The sequence below is a fragment of the Erpetoichthys calabaricus genome, chromosome 8, assembly GCF_900747795.2.
Source record: "Erpetoichthys calabaricus chromosome 8, fErpCal1.3, whole genome shotgun sequence".
Taxonomy (NCBI): Eukaryota; Metazoa; Chordata; class Cladistia; order Polypteriformes; family Polypteridae; genus Erpetoichthys; species Erpetoichthys calabaricus.
The window spans coordinates 14568176-14584882 of NC_041401.2; the positions used below are offsets into that span (position 1 = coordinate 14568176).

Sequence of the window (16707 nt, forward strand, 5' to 3'; positions counted from 1 at the left end):
TATTAATTTTTGATTGTTTGCTTTTCTCTCTCTCTCTCTGACATTCTCTGCTCCTGTCACGCACTCCTTTACAGAGGAAGATATGTTTGCGTCCTTTTAATTGTGAGACGGAACTGTCATCTCTGTCTTGTAATGGAGCACAGTTTAAACTTTTGAAAAAGAGACAAATGTTTGTTTGCAGTGTTTGAATAAAGTTCCTGTCTCTACAACCTCCTGTGTTTCTGTGCAAATCTGTGACCCAAGCATGACAATATAATAATAACTATATAAATATATGGTTTTTACTTCACGGATTTTCACCTTTCGTGGGGGGGTTCTGGAACGCAACCCCCGCGATTGAGGAGGGATCACTGTACACACAAAAACAAAAGCAAGGTAGGAGAACAACACTAACTAGCTAAACAGAATTTCCACATCTAGACACACTCCACAATTACCACTCGGACGGCTAGCTTGAGACAATTACATTTCTTTAAACAAGCAAAAAAAAAAAACCCCAAAGCCAGACCATCCAACCCTAAATCTCCATACCTTGTTCTGTTAAAGACAAATCGTTCTCCTGTCAATCTCTACCCTAAAACTTAAGCAAACTTCTTTTCATAACTTCCACCCCACCCACAAACCCAGGTGATTTAATCACAGTAGGTAAATCAACAGGTAGGTAATTAGGACAGGACGCGATTAAGTCATTTGCTCAAAATTAAAATAAACAAAGACTTGGTTTACAAAGCAGCAGATTCAGAGTAGGCCATAACAGCATCATACATCCGGGTGAGTGTTCATTGGTTGTCAGCTCTCATACATGCAGAGCCCGCAGCTACGACTAAACACAAAATCAAACCTGTTTGAATTTGTCGGGACAACTTGTAAACTATTTGGAGCGAGTCACTAGCTATGTCAGACTAGACGACTGTCCTTCACGGAAGTGGGACATCGACTGCCTCCAGCTCATTAAGATTATGTAATGAAAATCGTTGAAAAAAGTTATCTAATATGGCATGGCCTTAAGGAGGTAAAAGTATTAGTGCATTTCTGTTGGAAACTCCTACATAAAAATGTCTTGAAGACAAGAAAGCAAGGTCTAAATCTGTGTCATCGCTGCCGAATTATTGTCCATATTACTTATTCTTTGCATTATAGAATCAAATAATTAAATTGGGAACAAGCTAAAGTATTGTATTAGCTTGGTAGGATCTGCGTTTAACCATTTATCAAAATAGGCTTGCGACCTCTTCCAGGCAGTTGTGAACGCACTTGAGAGTTGGGGAGTTCCTGTATCTTCTGATAGCTTACTGCTTTTGTGAAATTCTGGATTTTTTTGACTCTCGACCACTCTTTCTGAATATACTTTGTTTGCTCTGGATTACTATTATGTTTGAACAACTTCTATTTGTCCTTTGCACTCCTAGGAGCTTAATTTTTGTTACAAGCGTTTTTGTGGAAATCCTTTTTTACCTATATAAATGATGCAGTGTTTGCTCTTGTATCTAGCTGAGGTTTGGCAATATACCCGATGGGCATTTTTGGAGAATCATGGGACTTTTCAGAAGTTCAGAATACACGTGACCCCCCCCCCCTCCCTCAATAAACCACGTAGCAAGTCGCAGCAAAAGAAAAATATAATAATAAGAATATTTACATAATTTGAGAAGCTTATTAGGAGTATCATAATCATATCCACATGGTCTCTGATGAACAACAACAACAACAACATTTATTTATATAGCACATTTTCATACAAAAAGTAGCTCAAAGTGCTTTACGTAATGAAGAAAAGAAAAATAAAAGACAAAATAAGGGACTGCATGGTGCCCTGATCAGGTGATGGAGGCGCAGATCGCCACCTCAGAAGAACCAGTAAAAGAACAGCAGACAAAGTAGGGGTTAGTATGGATTGCTTAGCCATGATAAACAAAACCTTCAAAAATATAAGCACGTGCACTTCAGAGTAGGTCATCCACCTGCAGCTCAGCATGTCTGGGCCTGGCCAGTCCTTGGATGGACCAGTTGTTTGAAACTTCTTAATTATCGCCCTAATGTTGGGATTTTCAAGTACTGGTTTGTCTTGTTGGTAGCCATTACCTAATATATGTACGTCATCATCCTTTGGCTTTATTTCATTTGTGTATTCTTTGGGATTACCCATGTGGCTGAATGACTAAAGGGTTTGTCCTGTGTGTTACTTCTTAGATAGACAGATGGAGAGCTGGACAGCTGGATGGTAGAGAAGGCACTGGAGAAATCTAACAACATCATCCTCACAGTGCTGTCAGCTTTGTGAGAATGTGGCTTGTGGAACAGACAGATAATTGCATCCTTCACTCCAGTCTTTGTCTGCTAGGCAGACTGTAGTAGGTTCAGGAGGTCTATCACAAGAGGACTCATTTAGTCCAGGAACAGCCTCTGAAAGATCTTCATGACGTGAGATGTAAGGGCCACAGTTCTGTAGTCATTAGGTGAAGAGGCCTCTGCCTTCTTTGGAACAGGGACAATGCAGGATGTTTTCCACAGCAGTGGCACTTTCTGATGCCTTGGGGATGGACTGAACAGGTGACAGGGCACCATTCCAAAAGTTTGGACAACGCTGACCGGGTCCATCTCCACCATATAGAGGGGCAGTATTTTGTAAATTCATCAGGAGCGCCAGCTTTCTGGTGATCTTTGTTGACCGTTTTGCCTTGCGTGAACCCCATGGGGGACAATCATCTCCCAAGAAAGGTCTTCGATTTGACACCCAAGCATGACTGTTGTAAAACTTTAAAGGGGACACCCACCACACCCCATTCAAACATGGTATACAATTTGCTCTGAACCCCTCCTCGTACCCACAACTTGCTGGTTTCACTTTTGCCTGGGACAACAAAATGGCTGAATCCAGCACTCTCTCTGGCCTAATTACATGTTTTGTAAACGTTTGAAGTAGTAAACATTAAACCATGACATTGAAATAGTAAATAGAACATTGAGCGCAGGCAAACTCAAACAATGGTCTTTTAAGGAAAGAGTTAATGTACATTTATGATTTATTTGATGAACAAGAAAAATGTTTAAAAAATGGAGAGTAAATGTAGTATTTGCAAAAGTCTGAGGTGCCCTTTCAGTTGTAATGTCCCAGAACTCATCAGATGGTTAGTGTGGATTGGTTTGGCTTCTTAGATGTCTGGTCATGAGCGTTCATTAGGAGTGGTGAGCCTATGAAACTAATCAATTCTTTGACTAACATTGTGCAACACTCAACAGCCATGAGCTGTTCTAAGCAACGAAGTGAGGATCTCATTTGAAGCCAACAAATCGGGGAAGGCTATGAAAGGACATCAAAGTGCTTCTAGCTTGCAATTTCCACAGTCGGAAATGTCATTAAGAAGCAGGGAATTGTGGACTATGAAAAACAAGGAGTACAGCAGTTAGACAAAGCAAAATCCCCATAGGCCTAAAAGCGACCTGCTGAGAATGGAGTGGCGTGGCAGTGGTGTACTGGGCAGCATTACTTACACAAGCCTGGCCTTCAACAGAAGGAACCCTTATCTCAAAAAACAGTGTCTCCATAAGACTGTGCTGTGGAAAAATGAAGCTAAAATTCAACTCTTTGGTCACAACCACATAAGGTTTGTTTGGACAGAAAAAAGGAGCACCCTTTGAAGAAGAGGATACCTTGCCAACTGTTATGTAAGGGGTGGATCTGTTAAGTTTTGGTGCAGTGTGGTGTAGTGGTTAAGGCTCTGGACTTCAGACCCTAAGGTTATGGGTTCAAGTCCTACTACTGACACTGTTTGACCCTGAGCAAGTCAGCTCCACCTGCCTCTGCTCAAACTGGAAACCTGAAAGAAATGTAACCAGTTGGGTCTTAAATGGTATTAAGTCACCATAGATAAAAGCATCAGTCAAATAATAAGTGATAATAGTGGCACAGGAAACATTGTGCAAGTGCAGGGAAGAATGGAGTCCACTAAACATCAACAGCAGGAATCAGTCTGGAAACTGAAGCTGAAAAACAGCTGAAGAACCACAACATGAAGGTTTTGGAAATGGCTCTCACAGACCCCAGACTTGAAAATCATTGAAAATGTGTGGATAGATCTTAAACATGCTGATAGCCCAAGGATATCTCACAGGTGGAAGATATCAACAAGCACGAATAGAGACAAATGTCCAAAAGCAAGAATTCAAAACATTATAACTGGCTGCAAAAAATGTTTGCAAGATGTGATTTTGGTGAAAGGAGTCATTAGTAAGGACTAACTTCGTAGGGCACCCAAATGATTGCAAATGCAACGTAAACTCATCAAGCAGCAACCCAAGCTTCTCCTAGATGGTCTCCCATCCAAGAAACGGGCCACATGCTTAGCTACGGGTGGATTACCTGTTCTGAAGTGCAGGTGGAATTTCCTACATTTATAATCCTTTCACAATATCTGTTTGGTCCCCACTTGACTGTACAAATAAAGCAAATATATAAAGTTAATTCTATCTATCTATCTATCTATCTATCTATCTATCTATCTATCTATCTATCTATCTATCTATCTATCTATCTATCTATCTATCTATCTATTTTATAGTGCCTTTCGTATCTATCTATGTAACTATTTTATAGTGCCTTTCGCATCTATCTATCTATCTATCTATCTATCTATCTATCTATCTATCTATCTATCTATCTATCTATCATATAGTGCTTTTCATATCTATCTATCTATCTATCTATCTATCTATCTATCTATCTATCTATCTATCTATCTATCTATCTATCTATCTATCTATCTACTTTATAGTGCCTTTCATATCTATCTATCTATCTATCTATCTATCTATCTATCTATCTATCTATCTATCTATCTATCTATCTATCTATCTATCTATCTATCTATCTATCTATCTATCTATCTATTATTGACCATTTTACTTCTTTTAATGTTGCAGAGATTAAAAGCCGCCTTGACTCAGCAACAGCACCCTCAGGTGGCAAATGGTGAAAGTGTCTCTGTGCAGGCTGGCAGCATAGTGAGGACTCAGTCAGAGGACACGGCCTCCCAGGCACTACAGCAACCAGCAACTTCGACGACTGAAACACCAGTATGTGCTTTTCATTATTCATTTATTTAGCCCGAGGTAAAACTGTTATAAGGTCCATGTATGTGTTGTTTCTGCTATTTTAGTGTTGCATGAAATTATCTTTTCTTTCAGTCCGTTTTTTAAGCCAGCATGTCTGCATGTTAAGGTGTCGGTTCTTCCTTTTTCTTTTCTTTTCATTTTCAGTTTGCACCGACTCCTGCCTTTCCACTTTTTTTAGATCGTTGGATGTTGTTTGCTTCCATTTAGCCAGTCAGTGACTTACCATACTTTACCTTGACAAGGCCTCTCCAGTTCAGCCTGCTCAACATATCCCAAGCACCGGTGGCAGACGCAGGAGGGCAGTAAGTGAAGACCCAGATGAGAAGAGGCGCAAATTCTTGGAGCGAAACCGAGCTGCTGCTTCACGGTGCAGGCAGAAAAGAAAAGTGTGGGTCCAGTCCTTAGAAAAGAAAGCCGAAGATCTGAGCTCTCTTAATGGCCAATTACAGGTCAGATTTATTTTCTTTTAAAAATACAGAGTTATAGAAAAAAAAAATTTTTATGCATGGGGAAAGAATTAATACTGCTCTTCCTTAACTGATTTATTAAGCATAATTTTGAGGTATTGACTCTCAGCTTTGGTGGACTAGTTAAAGTCTGACATGGAGCACCATTGGCAAGTGGTTTGTCATTTCTCATTTTGTTTGAGTTGCTTCAGCAGATTTTGGGTTTCATGGTTGACATACTTACTGGCTGATGTAAATTGCTCGAGGGTGTATATGTGCCCTGATTATATACCACTGATCCACGGCATCACAGGCTCCATGGGTGTCAGTTAGTCATAATGATAGGTATTCAGGATACACAAATAAAAATAAAGGACTCTAACAATTGTGGATTTGAAGTATAATTTTAACTCCAGGAGACATTAGAACAATCTGGATGAGAATAGGCCATTCAGCCCAACAAAGCTCGCCAGTCCTATCCAATTAGTTCTTTTAAAAAACATCAAGTCAAGTTTTAAAAGTTCCTAAAATCTTACTGTCTACCACACTAATTGGTCACTAATTCAAAGTGTCTTTGGTTCCCTGGGTAACTTCCAAATGTTTGTGCAAAATTTAACAAGTTTCCAGCTGTGTTCTTGTGTTCTTGATGAACTCATTTTAAAGTCATCGTCTCGATCCACTGGACTAATTCCCTTCATCATTTTAAACACTTCAGTCAGGTCTCCTCTTAATCTTCTTTTGCTTAAACTATAAAGGCTCAGCTCTTTTAATCTTTCTTCATAACTCATCCCCTGTAGCCCTGAATCAGCCTAGTTGCTCTTCTGTGGATCTTTTCTTGTGCTGTTATGTCCTTTTTGTAGCCTGGAGACCTAAACTGCACTCAGGACTCCAGATGAGGCCTCACCAGTGTGTTATAAAAGCTTGAGCAGAACATCCTGTGACTTGTATTCCACACATCAAGGCGCTATATAACCTGACATTCTGTTAGCCTTCTTAATGGCTTCTGAACACTGACTGGCAGTTAATAGCATAGAGTCCACTATAATTCTTTGCATTTATATAGTGCTTTTCTCACTACTCAAAGCGCTCATAACTCCTAAATCCCTCTCATAAGGTGGACGTTCAATTTTCAGACCCCCTATTTTGTATTCAACCCTCACATTTTTACTTTCTATGTGTAAAACTTTACATTTACTGACATTAAATTTAATCTGCCACAAATCTGCCCAAGCCTGTGTGCTGTCCAAGTCCCTCTGTAATGGTTCAATCGATTTAAGATTATCTGACAATCCTCCTTTCATGATATCATCTGCAAAGTTAACCAGCTTGTTATTAATATTGCTATCCAAATCATTTATATATATATATATATATATATATATATATATATATATTAAAAATTGCAGCAGCCCTAGCACTGACCCCTCCTGGACACCACTCTTAACATCAGCCAATTCTGATGAGTTTCCTCACATCATCGTCCTCTACTTCCTGTGTCTGAGCCAGTTCTGCACCCACCTACACACATCACACTGAACACCCACTTCTTTTAGTTTGATGCCCAACCTCCCATAGATAGATAGATAGTTTAGTATAGTCGGCAGGATAGATAGATAGATAGATAGATAGATAGATAGATAGATAGATAGATAGATAGATAGATGTGAAAGGCACTATTAGATAGATAGATAGATAGATAGATAGATAGATAGATAGATAGATAGATATTTTAGTATAATCGGCAGGATAGATAGATAGAAATAAAAGGCGTTATCAGATAGATAGGTAGAAATGAAAGACACTGTATAATAGATAATATTTTAGTATAGTCGGCAGGATAGGTAAATAGTATAGTCAGCTAGATTGATAGATAGGTAGAAAGAAATGAAAGGCACTATATGATAGATAGATGGATGGATAGATCGATATTTTAGTATTGTCAGCAGGATAGATAGATAGATAGATAGATAGATAGATAGATAGATAGATAGATAGATAGATAGATAGATAGATAGATAGATAGATAGTGTGGGAAGCAGCTCGGACACAGACAAACGGATATCATTTTAAAGTCCAGCACACACGTTTATTTACAATTATTTAAGTTATTAAAGTGCACAACCCAGTGCCGCAGCACCAATCACCCCAATAGTCCAGGCCAATACACAATGCCTTCTCACTCTTCAGGCCACGTCTTTCCTCTCCCAGACCTCGTCCTCTTCCACCCGTCTCCATCCCTGAATGAAGGGAGGCGGCCCCTTTTATGTACCCCCGGATGTACTCCAGGTGTGCTCCAGCAATCTTCCACCGACACGCCCCAGTGTGGCAGAAGTGCCAGCTGTATCCCCGGAAGCACCCCGGGTGTCCCTGCTCCTCTTCTCGCCAGCACTTCCTGGTGTGGCGGAAGTGCTGAGGGCCAGGGCTCTCCAGGCATTGAGGTGCCCCCTGGCGTTGACCACGGGCCCCTACACAGTTGAGCTTCAAAGCTCTGCACCCATGGCCCCCACAGCAACCAGGGCGGTCACCCCCTCGTGGTCTGGAGGAGGCGTGAGCCCTCCTTCGGTCCTCTTGGGCATCCCGGCTGGGTACCACCCCCAGCCACGTGCCACGATAGATAGATAGATAGATAGATAGATAGATAGATAGATAGATAGATAGATAGATAGATAGATAGATAGATAGATAGATAGATAGATAGATAGATAGAAATGAAAGGCACTATATGATAGATAGATAAATTCTGCATTTTCAATGAACTCAAGGTGAAGCAAATTCAGCAGGGTTCTTCTCAGCTCTACTCAGCACCAGCACTTTAACGTGATTGAAGTGATTGCCACTGGTTTGTCGCAACTCAGACTGGCCTTTTTTCTGTTATTAGCAACTCTGTGGAGTTCAGGGTCATTTATGACAGGCACTCTGACCCCGGCCCGCCTGGCCATTTTATGATATCATAAGTACATCCCAATTTCTATAACTGTACAAGCAAGTTGTTTGTGACCTGACCAGCAAATGGTGCAACAAAATTAGAGGATGGATGGATGGATGGATGGATAGGTGGATGGCGTAGGGTTTCAGCTTGACGGCACATTTTTAAGTGTGGCATTCTCGGAGCTGCACATGTGTTGCTACCTACTTGTCAATACTTCTGATCTCCGTATGTCACTAGCTGGTGAGCATCTCCTTTTCTACTGTCTGAACAGTTTAATGCAAGCCCTTAAAAAATCTCAAAGGAAAATTTGTCTTTTTGAACCTTCAGTTTGCAGAAAGCAATTAGTATGCCAGACTGACAAGTTCGAAACAGTTCATGCAACTGTTTTTGTTTTTAATGTGGCAGAATTAAAGGAAATAAAAAAAAAAAAAACATGTTCCATGCTGATGATTTAATTAGAATACAGCACGGCGTACATGTTGTGTGTTGCGCTTGACATTGACATGAGGGATGGTGGAACAGCACAAGGAGGAATGTTAAGCTGTAATATCTTTAGAGATTTTTTGTTTTACAGCTTCCACTTATCTCATCCCCTCTCTGAGCATCTGCATCATTCCTTTTGCCCAGAAGGATTATCACGGGTTAAATTAATGAAAGCGAATAAATAAAAAGGAAATCCCATGCCTCTGGGTGCCAAAGTGGAGTTGTTAAGTGTGAAGAACAGAATGACTTGCTCAGGAAATTGAATGTCAGAGAATTAAACTGTACTTTTTATGTGATACCATTAATCAGGTTTGAAATTTCACAATAATTTCTCCGCTGACATCCCGGCGCAGATGATCAGCATAGTTGGCAGTAATGATCCATAATTACTTTAACATTATCCTATGCTGTATTTTTAATGAGGTATAAGACCTGCCGTAGGACAGCACTACATGCTTCAGAATCAGATTATAAAGACATTTTTTCCCCTCTTGTAAAAGAGTAAAAAAAAAAATAGCTAATTTGTTTTGAAGGTCACGCAGTGAACAATATTAAATGTCTAGTGCCGTCTTGATATGACATTATGAATTTTCAGGCTCTTGAATATTTCCGCCCAAAGTTTAGATTAGCCCAATAATATAAACTTTTTTAAAAAATATAGGTGAATCGATAAACGTGAATCATGGGATAATATGTGAGCACAATGTGACGGAGTGTTGTTTGCTCTTCCGAGTTAACACAGTCAGAAAATAATAAGCGTACAGCGTACTGTGCCGCTAAATGAATGAGCAGCCAGTTATCTGAAGCCATGAAATCCTGGTTATTTAGACCACGCTGAGTATCATAAATCAGCCTTTCAGACCTTACACCGCGGCACAAATTTGTTTCTCTTTTTAGAGCATTATAAGAGAATTGCTTTCCTGTGTGAAAACTGACAAAAGGCTGCTATTAAAGGAAAAGAAGCTGTCAAACGGCATCTCGGAAACTGCGGTGCTTTGTCTGTTCTCCATTCAAGAGAAAATAAAATTATAAAACAATCCAGTCCTATAATTTGGATTTAAACAGGATGGCTTGCAAAAAAAAAAGGAACAAAAACAGAAAATTCGCCTGCCATGTTGAGCCAGGGAGCCTTGCCTGGGGTCTTCCATTAGATATTCTGTGTCCTCTTTTTTTTGCTGTTATTTGTTGGGAAAGGCAGTATGACAGAATAGAACACATAGAGGCTGGACGAGTTGGTGAAGAAGGCCGGCTCTGTGCTGTGCAGGACTGGGGACTCACTGGGAACTGTGGCGGAAAGGTGGATGGGGATGGAAGTACAGGCCATCCTTGACAGTAGCAGTCACCCCTTTCACAACATTCTGGTGGGTCAGAGAAGTAAACTGAGCAGTCGTCTTCTGTCACTGCACTGTAGAATGGGACGCTTTAGAAGATCCTACTGTTGTCAATACAAGTGATACATTTATGACCTGGTCAGCACTCTGCCTTAAAATACTGTAACAAATGACCCATTTGTATTTTTTCATCATTTATTTATTTATTTTCTCCTTGCTTTTATAATTTTAAATATAAAAATAAAAATATAATTTTTAACAATTATAATTTTTAACAATTTTTACTGATGTGTTTGAGCTACTGGATGCCTGAATTTCCCTGAAGGGATAAATAAAGTATTTATCTTGTCTTGTCTTATCTTGTCGTATCTTATTTTATCTTATCTTTGTTCTATCTCATCGTGTCTTATGTACCATATCTTGTCTGGCCTTTGCTTATCTTGTCTTGTCTCACCGTCTTGTCTTGTCTTTTCTTACCTTGACTCACCATATATTATCTTTTCTTGCCTTGTCTTGTTTTGCCACATGTTGCCTTTCCTTGGCTTTCTTGTCTTATCTTATCTTTCTTTTCCTTACCTTGCTTGCCTTTCTCTGGCTTTTTTTATCTTATCTTGTCTTGCCTAACCATATCTTTTGTTGTCTTGTCTTATATTGTCTTGTCTTGTGTAACAAAAAGGCACTATATAGGTGCCTGACCCAACACAGAGTCACACCGGAGGAACGTATAAAACCAAGAAACCTTTTATTCTTCTTCACCTGTGGGGCATGTCTTCCCCGTGACCCCCACAGGCACAACACAGTCCCAAGTACACAAAACACCCAAAAGAAAGTGACCACAGCACACTCCTTTGCACCACCACTCCTCTCAGCCAGCTTCGTCCTCCTCCTCCCGACTCAGGCTACTGGAGTGGTGGCTGCTGGACCATTTTATATGGCGAATACGATGCCCATAAGGGCTCAGGAGTCCCAGCTGCAGCGGCGCCTGCGGGACCCAGCAGGGCTACACCCATCTCCAATTCCCATGGAGCCCTGCGGGAGACCGAGGCACCGCTCCAACCCAGGGGGGCTGCCATCTAGCATCCAGGGGGAAGTATTGCACAGTCCAGGGCTGCTCCCCCTGCACATATAGCAAAGGCATGGACCCCGGCCATCCGCCACACTTGCTACATGTTGCCTTTCATTGCCTTTCCTTGGCTTTCTTATCTTACCTTATCTTATCTTGCCTTTCCTTGTTTTTTTATCTTATCTTTTCTCGTATTGTATTGTATTGTCTTGCCATGTTGCCTTTCCTTGTCTTGTCTTGTCTCATCTCATCTCATCTCACCTAAAGTTTTCCTTCTTCTTTTCCTTTTCCTTTTTCTTGATTTGCCTTTCCTTGGCTTTTTTATGTTATCTTACAGTATTTCACAAAAGTGAGTACACCCCTCCCATTTTTGTAAATATTTTATTATATCTTTTCATGGGACAACACTGAAGATGTGACACTTTGACACAATGTAAAGTAGTCCGTGTACAGCTTGTATAACAATGTAAATTTGCTGTACCCTCAAAATAACAACACACAGCCATTAATGTCTAAACCGCTGGCAACAAAAATGAGTACACCCCTAAGTAAAAAATGTCCAAATTGTGCTATATACTAAAATATATAATATTTATATAAGATATTATAATATATAATATTTATATAAGATATAATAAAATATTTACAGAAATGTGAGGGGTGTACTCACTTTTGTGAGATACTGTATCTTGTCTTGCCTTACTGTATCATATCTTTTCTTGTCTTGTCTTGCCACATGGTGCCTTTCCTTGGCTTTCTTGTCTTGTCTCGTCTCATCCTGTCCTGTCCAGTCTTGTTTTGTCTTGTCTTATCTTTAAGCCACCTTCGCCATTCTGTCATCTTCTTTTAAATACTTTGTCTTCGGGTGAAGTCTATAATAAGAGGAGGATGTAACTCTTGTAGTGCATAACTGATGAATCTGCTTCTGGCCTACCTCAGAGACATTACAAGCTCATTATTATATGGCATAAACGTAGTTCTCAGTAATCAGACTGTTCTTTGTGAAAATTTGAATAAATCCAGTGAACGAGTAGTATTTTGCAAAGCTATTTTACCGTAGTTGGGTGTATTATTTCTGTTTTGGAGATAGGATACCTGTAATTTTAGTTATTGCAGAGCTATTTTGTTTGGTCTTGTAGTCAAATAAGGAACAAGACCAAGGGAGAAATGTTGTGGCACCAACCCAGCCATCCCTGTTTAGTCAAAGTAAAAATCAAAACAAAATTGGAGCAGAGTTGAACTCAGAAGCGAGTGGAAATGAAAGGAGTGGTCAGGCTTTACAGTAAGGTTCGAAACAGTCACCAGACAGGGGCTCCATCCTGTGGTGTACTCTTTTCACAGAGTGTCACCCCTGTCATGTGTCAGCTAGCATTTCTCTCCTGCCTGGGATTCGCAGTTGTATTTCTTGTTTGTATTGTTTAATTTTATGCCATTTATTTGTATTAATGTTTATTTTGTTCATTTTATTTATTATGTACATTTTTCTTTATGTTTATTTGTAAAGGGGAATGGCCCCTGTTATGTCCCATGTGTTTTCTGGGTGGTTCCCCAAGGGGCGGGGCCTCCTGCCGATCACCACCAGGAACGGCCCTCAACACTATACAGTATATGGGAGGGCCTTCCATAGTTCCCGGTGGTTCATTTCAAAGGCACTAAGGAGCGGAGAGTTTCTTGTGAATTTACTGTGCCTTTGTCATTGCTTTCTGTGTTTTCTGAATTTTTCGATCCTGCACTCAATTTCTCAACTACATCTTTGGATTCTGTATTGTGATTGTGTTTATGGATGTTTGAACCTATGCTGCGATTTTGACTACGGCTCTGGATTTTGTATTGGGACTTTGTTTACTGTGATTGCCTTGCATATTAATAATAATAATAATAATAATATTTAATAATAATAATTATTTGCATTTATATAGCGCTTTTCTCACTACTCAAGTGCTTAGCAATTGCAGGTTAAGGGCCTTGCTCAAGGGCCCAACAGACCAGAGTCTCTTTGGGCATTTATGGGATTCGAACCGGCAACCTTCCAATTGCCAGTGCAGATCCCTAGCCTTAGAGCCACCACTCCCCCAGTTTCTGCCAGCTCCTTTGAGCTTCATCTATTGCAGAGCCTTTTGATAAAAATAAATATTTTATCTCATAAAGATTTTTCAAAGCCCTTTTTGGTGTCTAGTCAGGGTTTTGATGGTACATTCACCCTCTAGTGAACAATTTTTGGAAGCGTTTTGGGACTTGTGCTTTTGGAACTCCCCAGTCACAACACCCTTGTGATTTATAAGGGGTCCGAAAGGGGCGGAGTGAATTGCCCTCACTTCTCTGTACTGTGGAGGAAAAGAAGAGAATATAGTTAGCGCCCGCGCCCCCCCTCCAGACCTGGCATGGTAGTACAGACCTCTGATGAGTCCAGAGAGTGATCCACTGATGAACATACATGATGGTCTTAATGCTCTCAGATGGAGCTGCCTTTGTGCGTCTTTGCGGAAAATAACTGCTGTCTAACAAGATCTTAACAATGGCTTTGCTTGTGTGACATAGCGTTATGTGAGTAAAAGATACACAATGGCAAGGCTTCAAGGCCCCATTTCAAAATGTTACCCTAGTTTGCAATTATTATACTACATTTACATTACATTACATTTACTTATTTGGCTGACATCTTTATCCAAGGTGACTTACAACATTTATGATACAATTGGTTACATTGCTTTTGGTTTTCCAATGGGAGCCCAGGCGGGTCAGGTGACTTGCTCAGGGTCACACAGTGGTGTCAGTAGTCCAAAGCCTTAACCACTACACCACACTGCCATACTGAATATTTGCAATAATGTTGCTTAAAGGATAAGTTTGATATTTCTCAAGTCAAGTCTTTTTCACAAATGTGCTATGCATACATTTGCCATACAAAATTACATTCTACTGTTAAGCGTTTTCTATAAATTTAAAATAGCATCTTGCCCGCACTGGTGCTTCACAATTCTGAGCAAGCACTTTGCTTCCCGAGTGAAACCTGTGGCCTGTGGGCACGTGCAAATTTGCCACTGTAAGAGTCCACTGTACCGACAATTCACCAATCAATACCCAGAATTCACTAAAACCTACGCTCTCAACTTCGATAGGTGAGGACGACAGTTTCAATTTCAAGCCATACTTCAAGTTGCATGCCGTGTCACTGAAATAAATCAATGAAGAAATAATTAAACAAATACATAAAGAAACAAGCAATGTAAATGTATTTAATGACTGTAAGCACAAGGGGGGTGCCACTGAGGCCCAAACCTTAGGCACAACACAGCTCTGGATTTAAAAGAATGGATTTTTTAGTTCCACCGACCTCCTCTACCAGTACCTAAAGCCACAAACACCACAATATTACGTGAATAAACATCTTCCTTTTCTTCCACTGCTCCTGTAGAGTGTCACCCTTTTCAAGTCAGACCCAGGTATGCTTCTGGTGTCACTGCACTGTATTTCAGGAGCACTTCCGGGTCACATGGAAGACAGTGCTGTCCCTGCCCTCAGCAGCACGCTCTGCCATTACCCATGGACCTCGACACGGCATGTACTTCCATCCATTTTCCAACCCGCTGAATCCGAACACAGGGTCACAGGGGTCTGCTGGAGCCAATCCCAGCCAACACAGGGCACAAGGCAGGAACCAATCCCAGGCAGGGTGCCAACCCACCGCAGCATGGCATGTACTTACACCCTACAATTCCCATGCAACCTTGCAGGTGTCCTGATGGGATCAGCCTCGAGGAATACTGCCACCTTCAGCACGGGGGTATGAACTGCTCCTGGTATTCACCTTTACCCAGTCCATTCATTATACTTCGATCCCAGACGGGATGAAGATTACAACTGTTTCCAGCCAGGTTGTGTCTCCACTGGTGCAGTCTTTCTATTATGGCCTCCTGAGCAAGCAAGAGCTTGTCCTCCATCCCAATCTGAATGTCCATCTGCCCTCCATGGCACTTACATGACTTATTTCATTATTTATGCATGTTTCATTGTTTTCTCATTTCTATATTGTCATATTTCACTATATATTTATCTGCAAAATTATTTAATTTTTGAAAATTCCTCCATTATACGATACTAATAACCATATATATAAAATATCATTCTCTTCTTTAATGTGTTATAGATAGATTTAAAAAATGCATTACACTGTGTACCTTATATGTCAATGTTAAATCAGGCAGGTTTTCTCGTATTTGGCCTGTAGAGATAACAGAGGTAGGTCTAGTGCATCCCGCCTCCCCCTGGCCTGGTGGGTAATTACCTCCACTTGGTCCACTCAGCTCTTTCCTAGTCGCACGTGTGTGACAATATATATATTTTGTGAAGTAAGGCTACGTTTTCTATTTGCTTCTGTGATACCAGTGGCCTTCTTGGAAGAAGCTCTCACATACACACGGACGTTACTCAACATGACACCGGGCACGTGGCAGGAACAGTTTATTGTGAGATTGTCTTTTGAATGGGATGCATGCTCCTGGGGAGTGAACGTTTGTTGTGGAAGAAGACAAGCACCGGGCCTCACCCTTGAATCTCACCCTTGCCCGGGGTTTGTTTCCTGCCTTGTGCCCTGTGTTGGCTGGGATTGGCTCCAGAAGACCCCAATGACCCTGCAGTTAGGATATAGCGGGTTGGTCAATGGATGGATGGATGGATGAATCTCATAATATTGGTGTTTTATTGTTCTAAAATGACATGTATAAGCTATTTTACAGTGCGTGTGTAATCTCTAATTTATTCTTGATGACTTTATTGGCTTGAAAAAAATGAGAGTATTTGGTAAGTTTTTAGGCTTTTGTTTTCTGGTTGGGCCCCATGCCCCATGACGTCCATTCTAAAATGCTGGCTCCATTACAAAGTTCCAGCACGGGCAAGATACTTTCTTTTTTTTTTTTTTTTCAATTTATCACAAATGCTTAACTTTAGCACACAGTTTTGTGTGATAAATGCATTGTGACGGGCAGCCTCAGCCATTACCCAGCCAGGATGACAACTGGATGGGGGGACCGAGGGAGAGAGCACCTGCGAGGCACTGCCATCCCCTGGGACACTAAGGGGCAGCCCTCTTGGGTTGCTGTGGCACCACGGATTCCTGCAGGGCACACTGGGAGCTGGGGTTTGGTGCAACCCTGTTTGGTTCTGTGGAGGGGGAGCTGCAGAGCCCTGTACTCGACTTCCACCGCACCTGCGAGTGATTCTAGCTAATCACGATAAGCCACCTGGAGCACTCCCAGGTGCTGAATTAAAGGAGCTGCCTCACTCCATTCGGGGAGTCAGAGTCGGGAGGAGGAAGACGAAGCTTGCCTGGGAGAGGAGTGGAGG

General features: G+C 41.0%; 1 protein-coding gene across 8 annotated transcripts in view; it reads left to right on the forward strand.

Moving 5' to 3' along the window:
• Positions 1-16707, forward strand: part of atf2 (activating transcription factor 2) — a 225384-nt gene that overhangs the window by 113453 nt on the left and 95224 nt on the right. For all 8 annotated transcript variants that reach the window (XM_051930645.1, XM_051930644.1, XM_051930647.1 and 5 more), the window contains 2 exons: positions 4921-5073; positions 5355-5561. In XM_051930645.1, coding sequence (XP_051786605.1) covers positions 4921-5073; positions 5355-5561 — 360 coding nt within the window. The remainder of the gene's footprint in view (positions 1-4920; positions 5074-5354; positions 5562-16707) is intronic.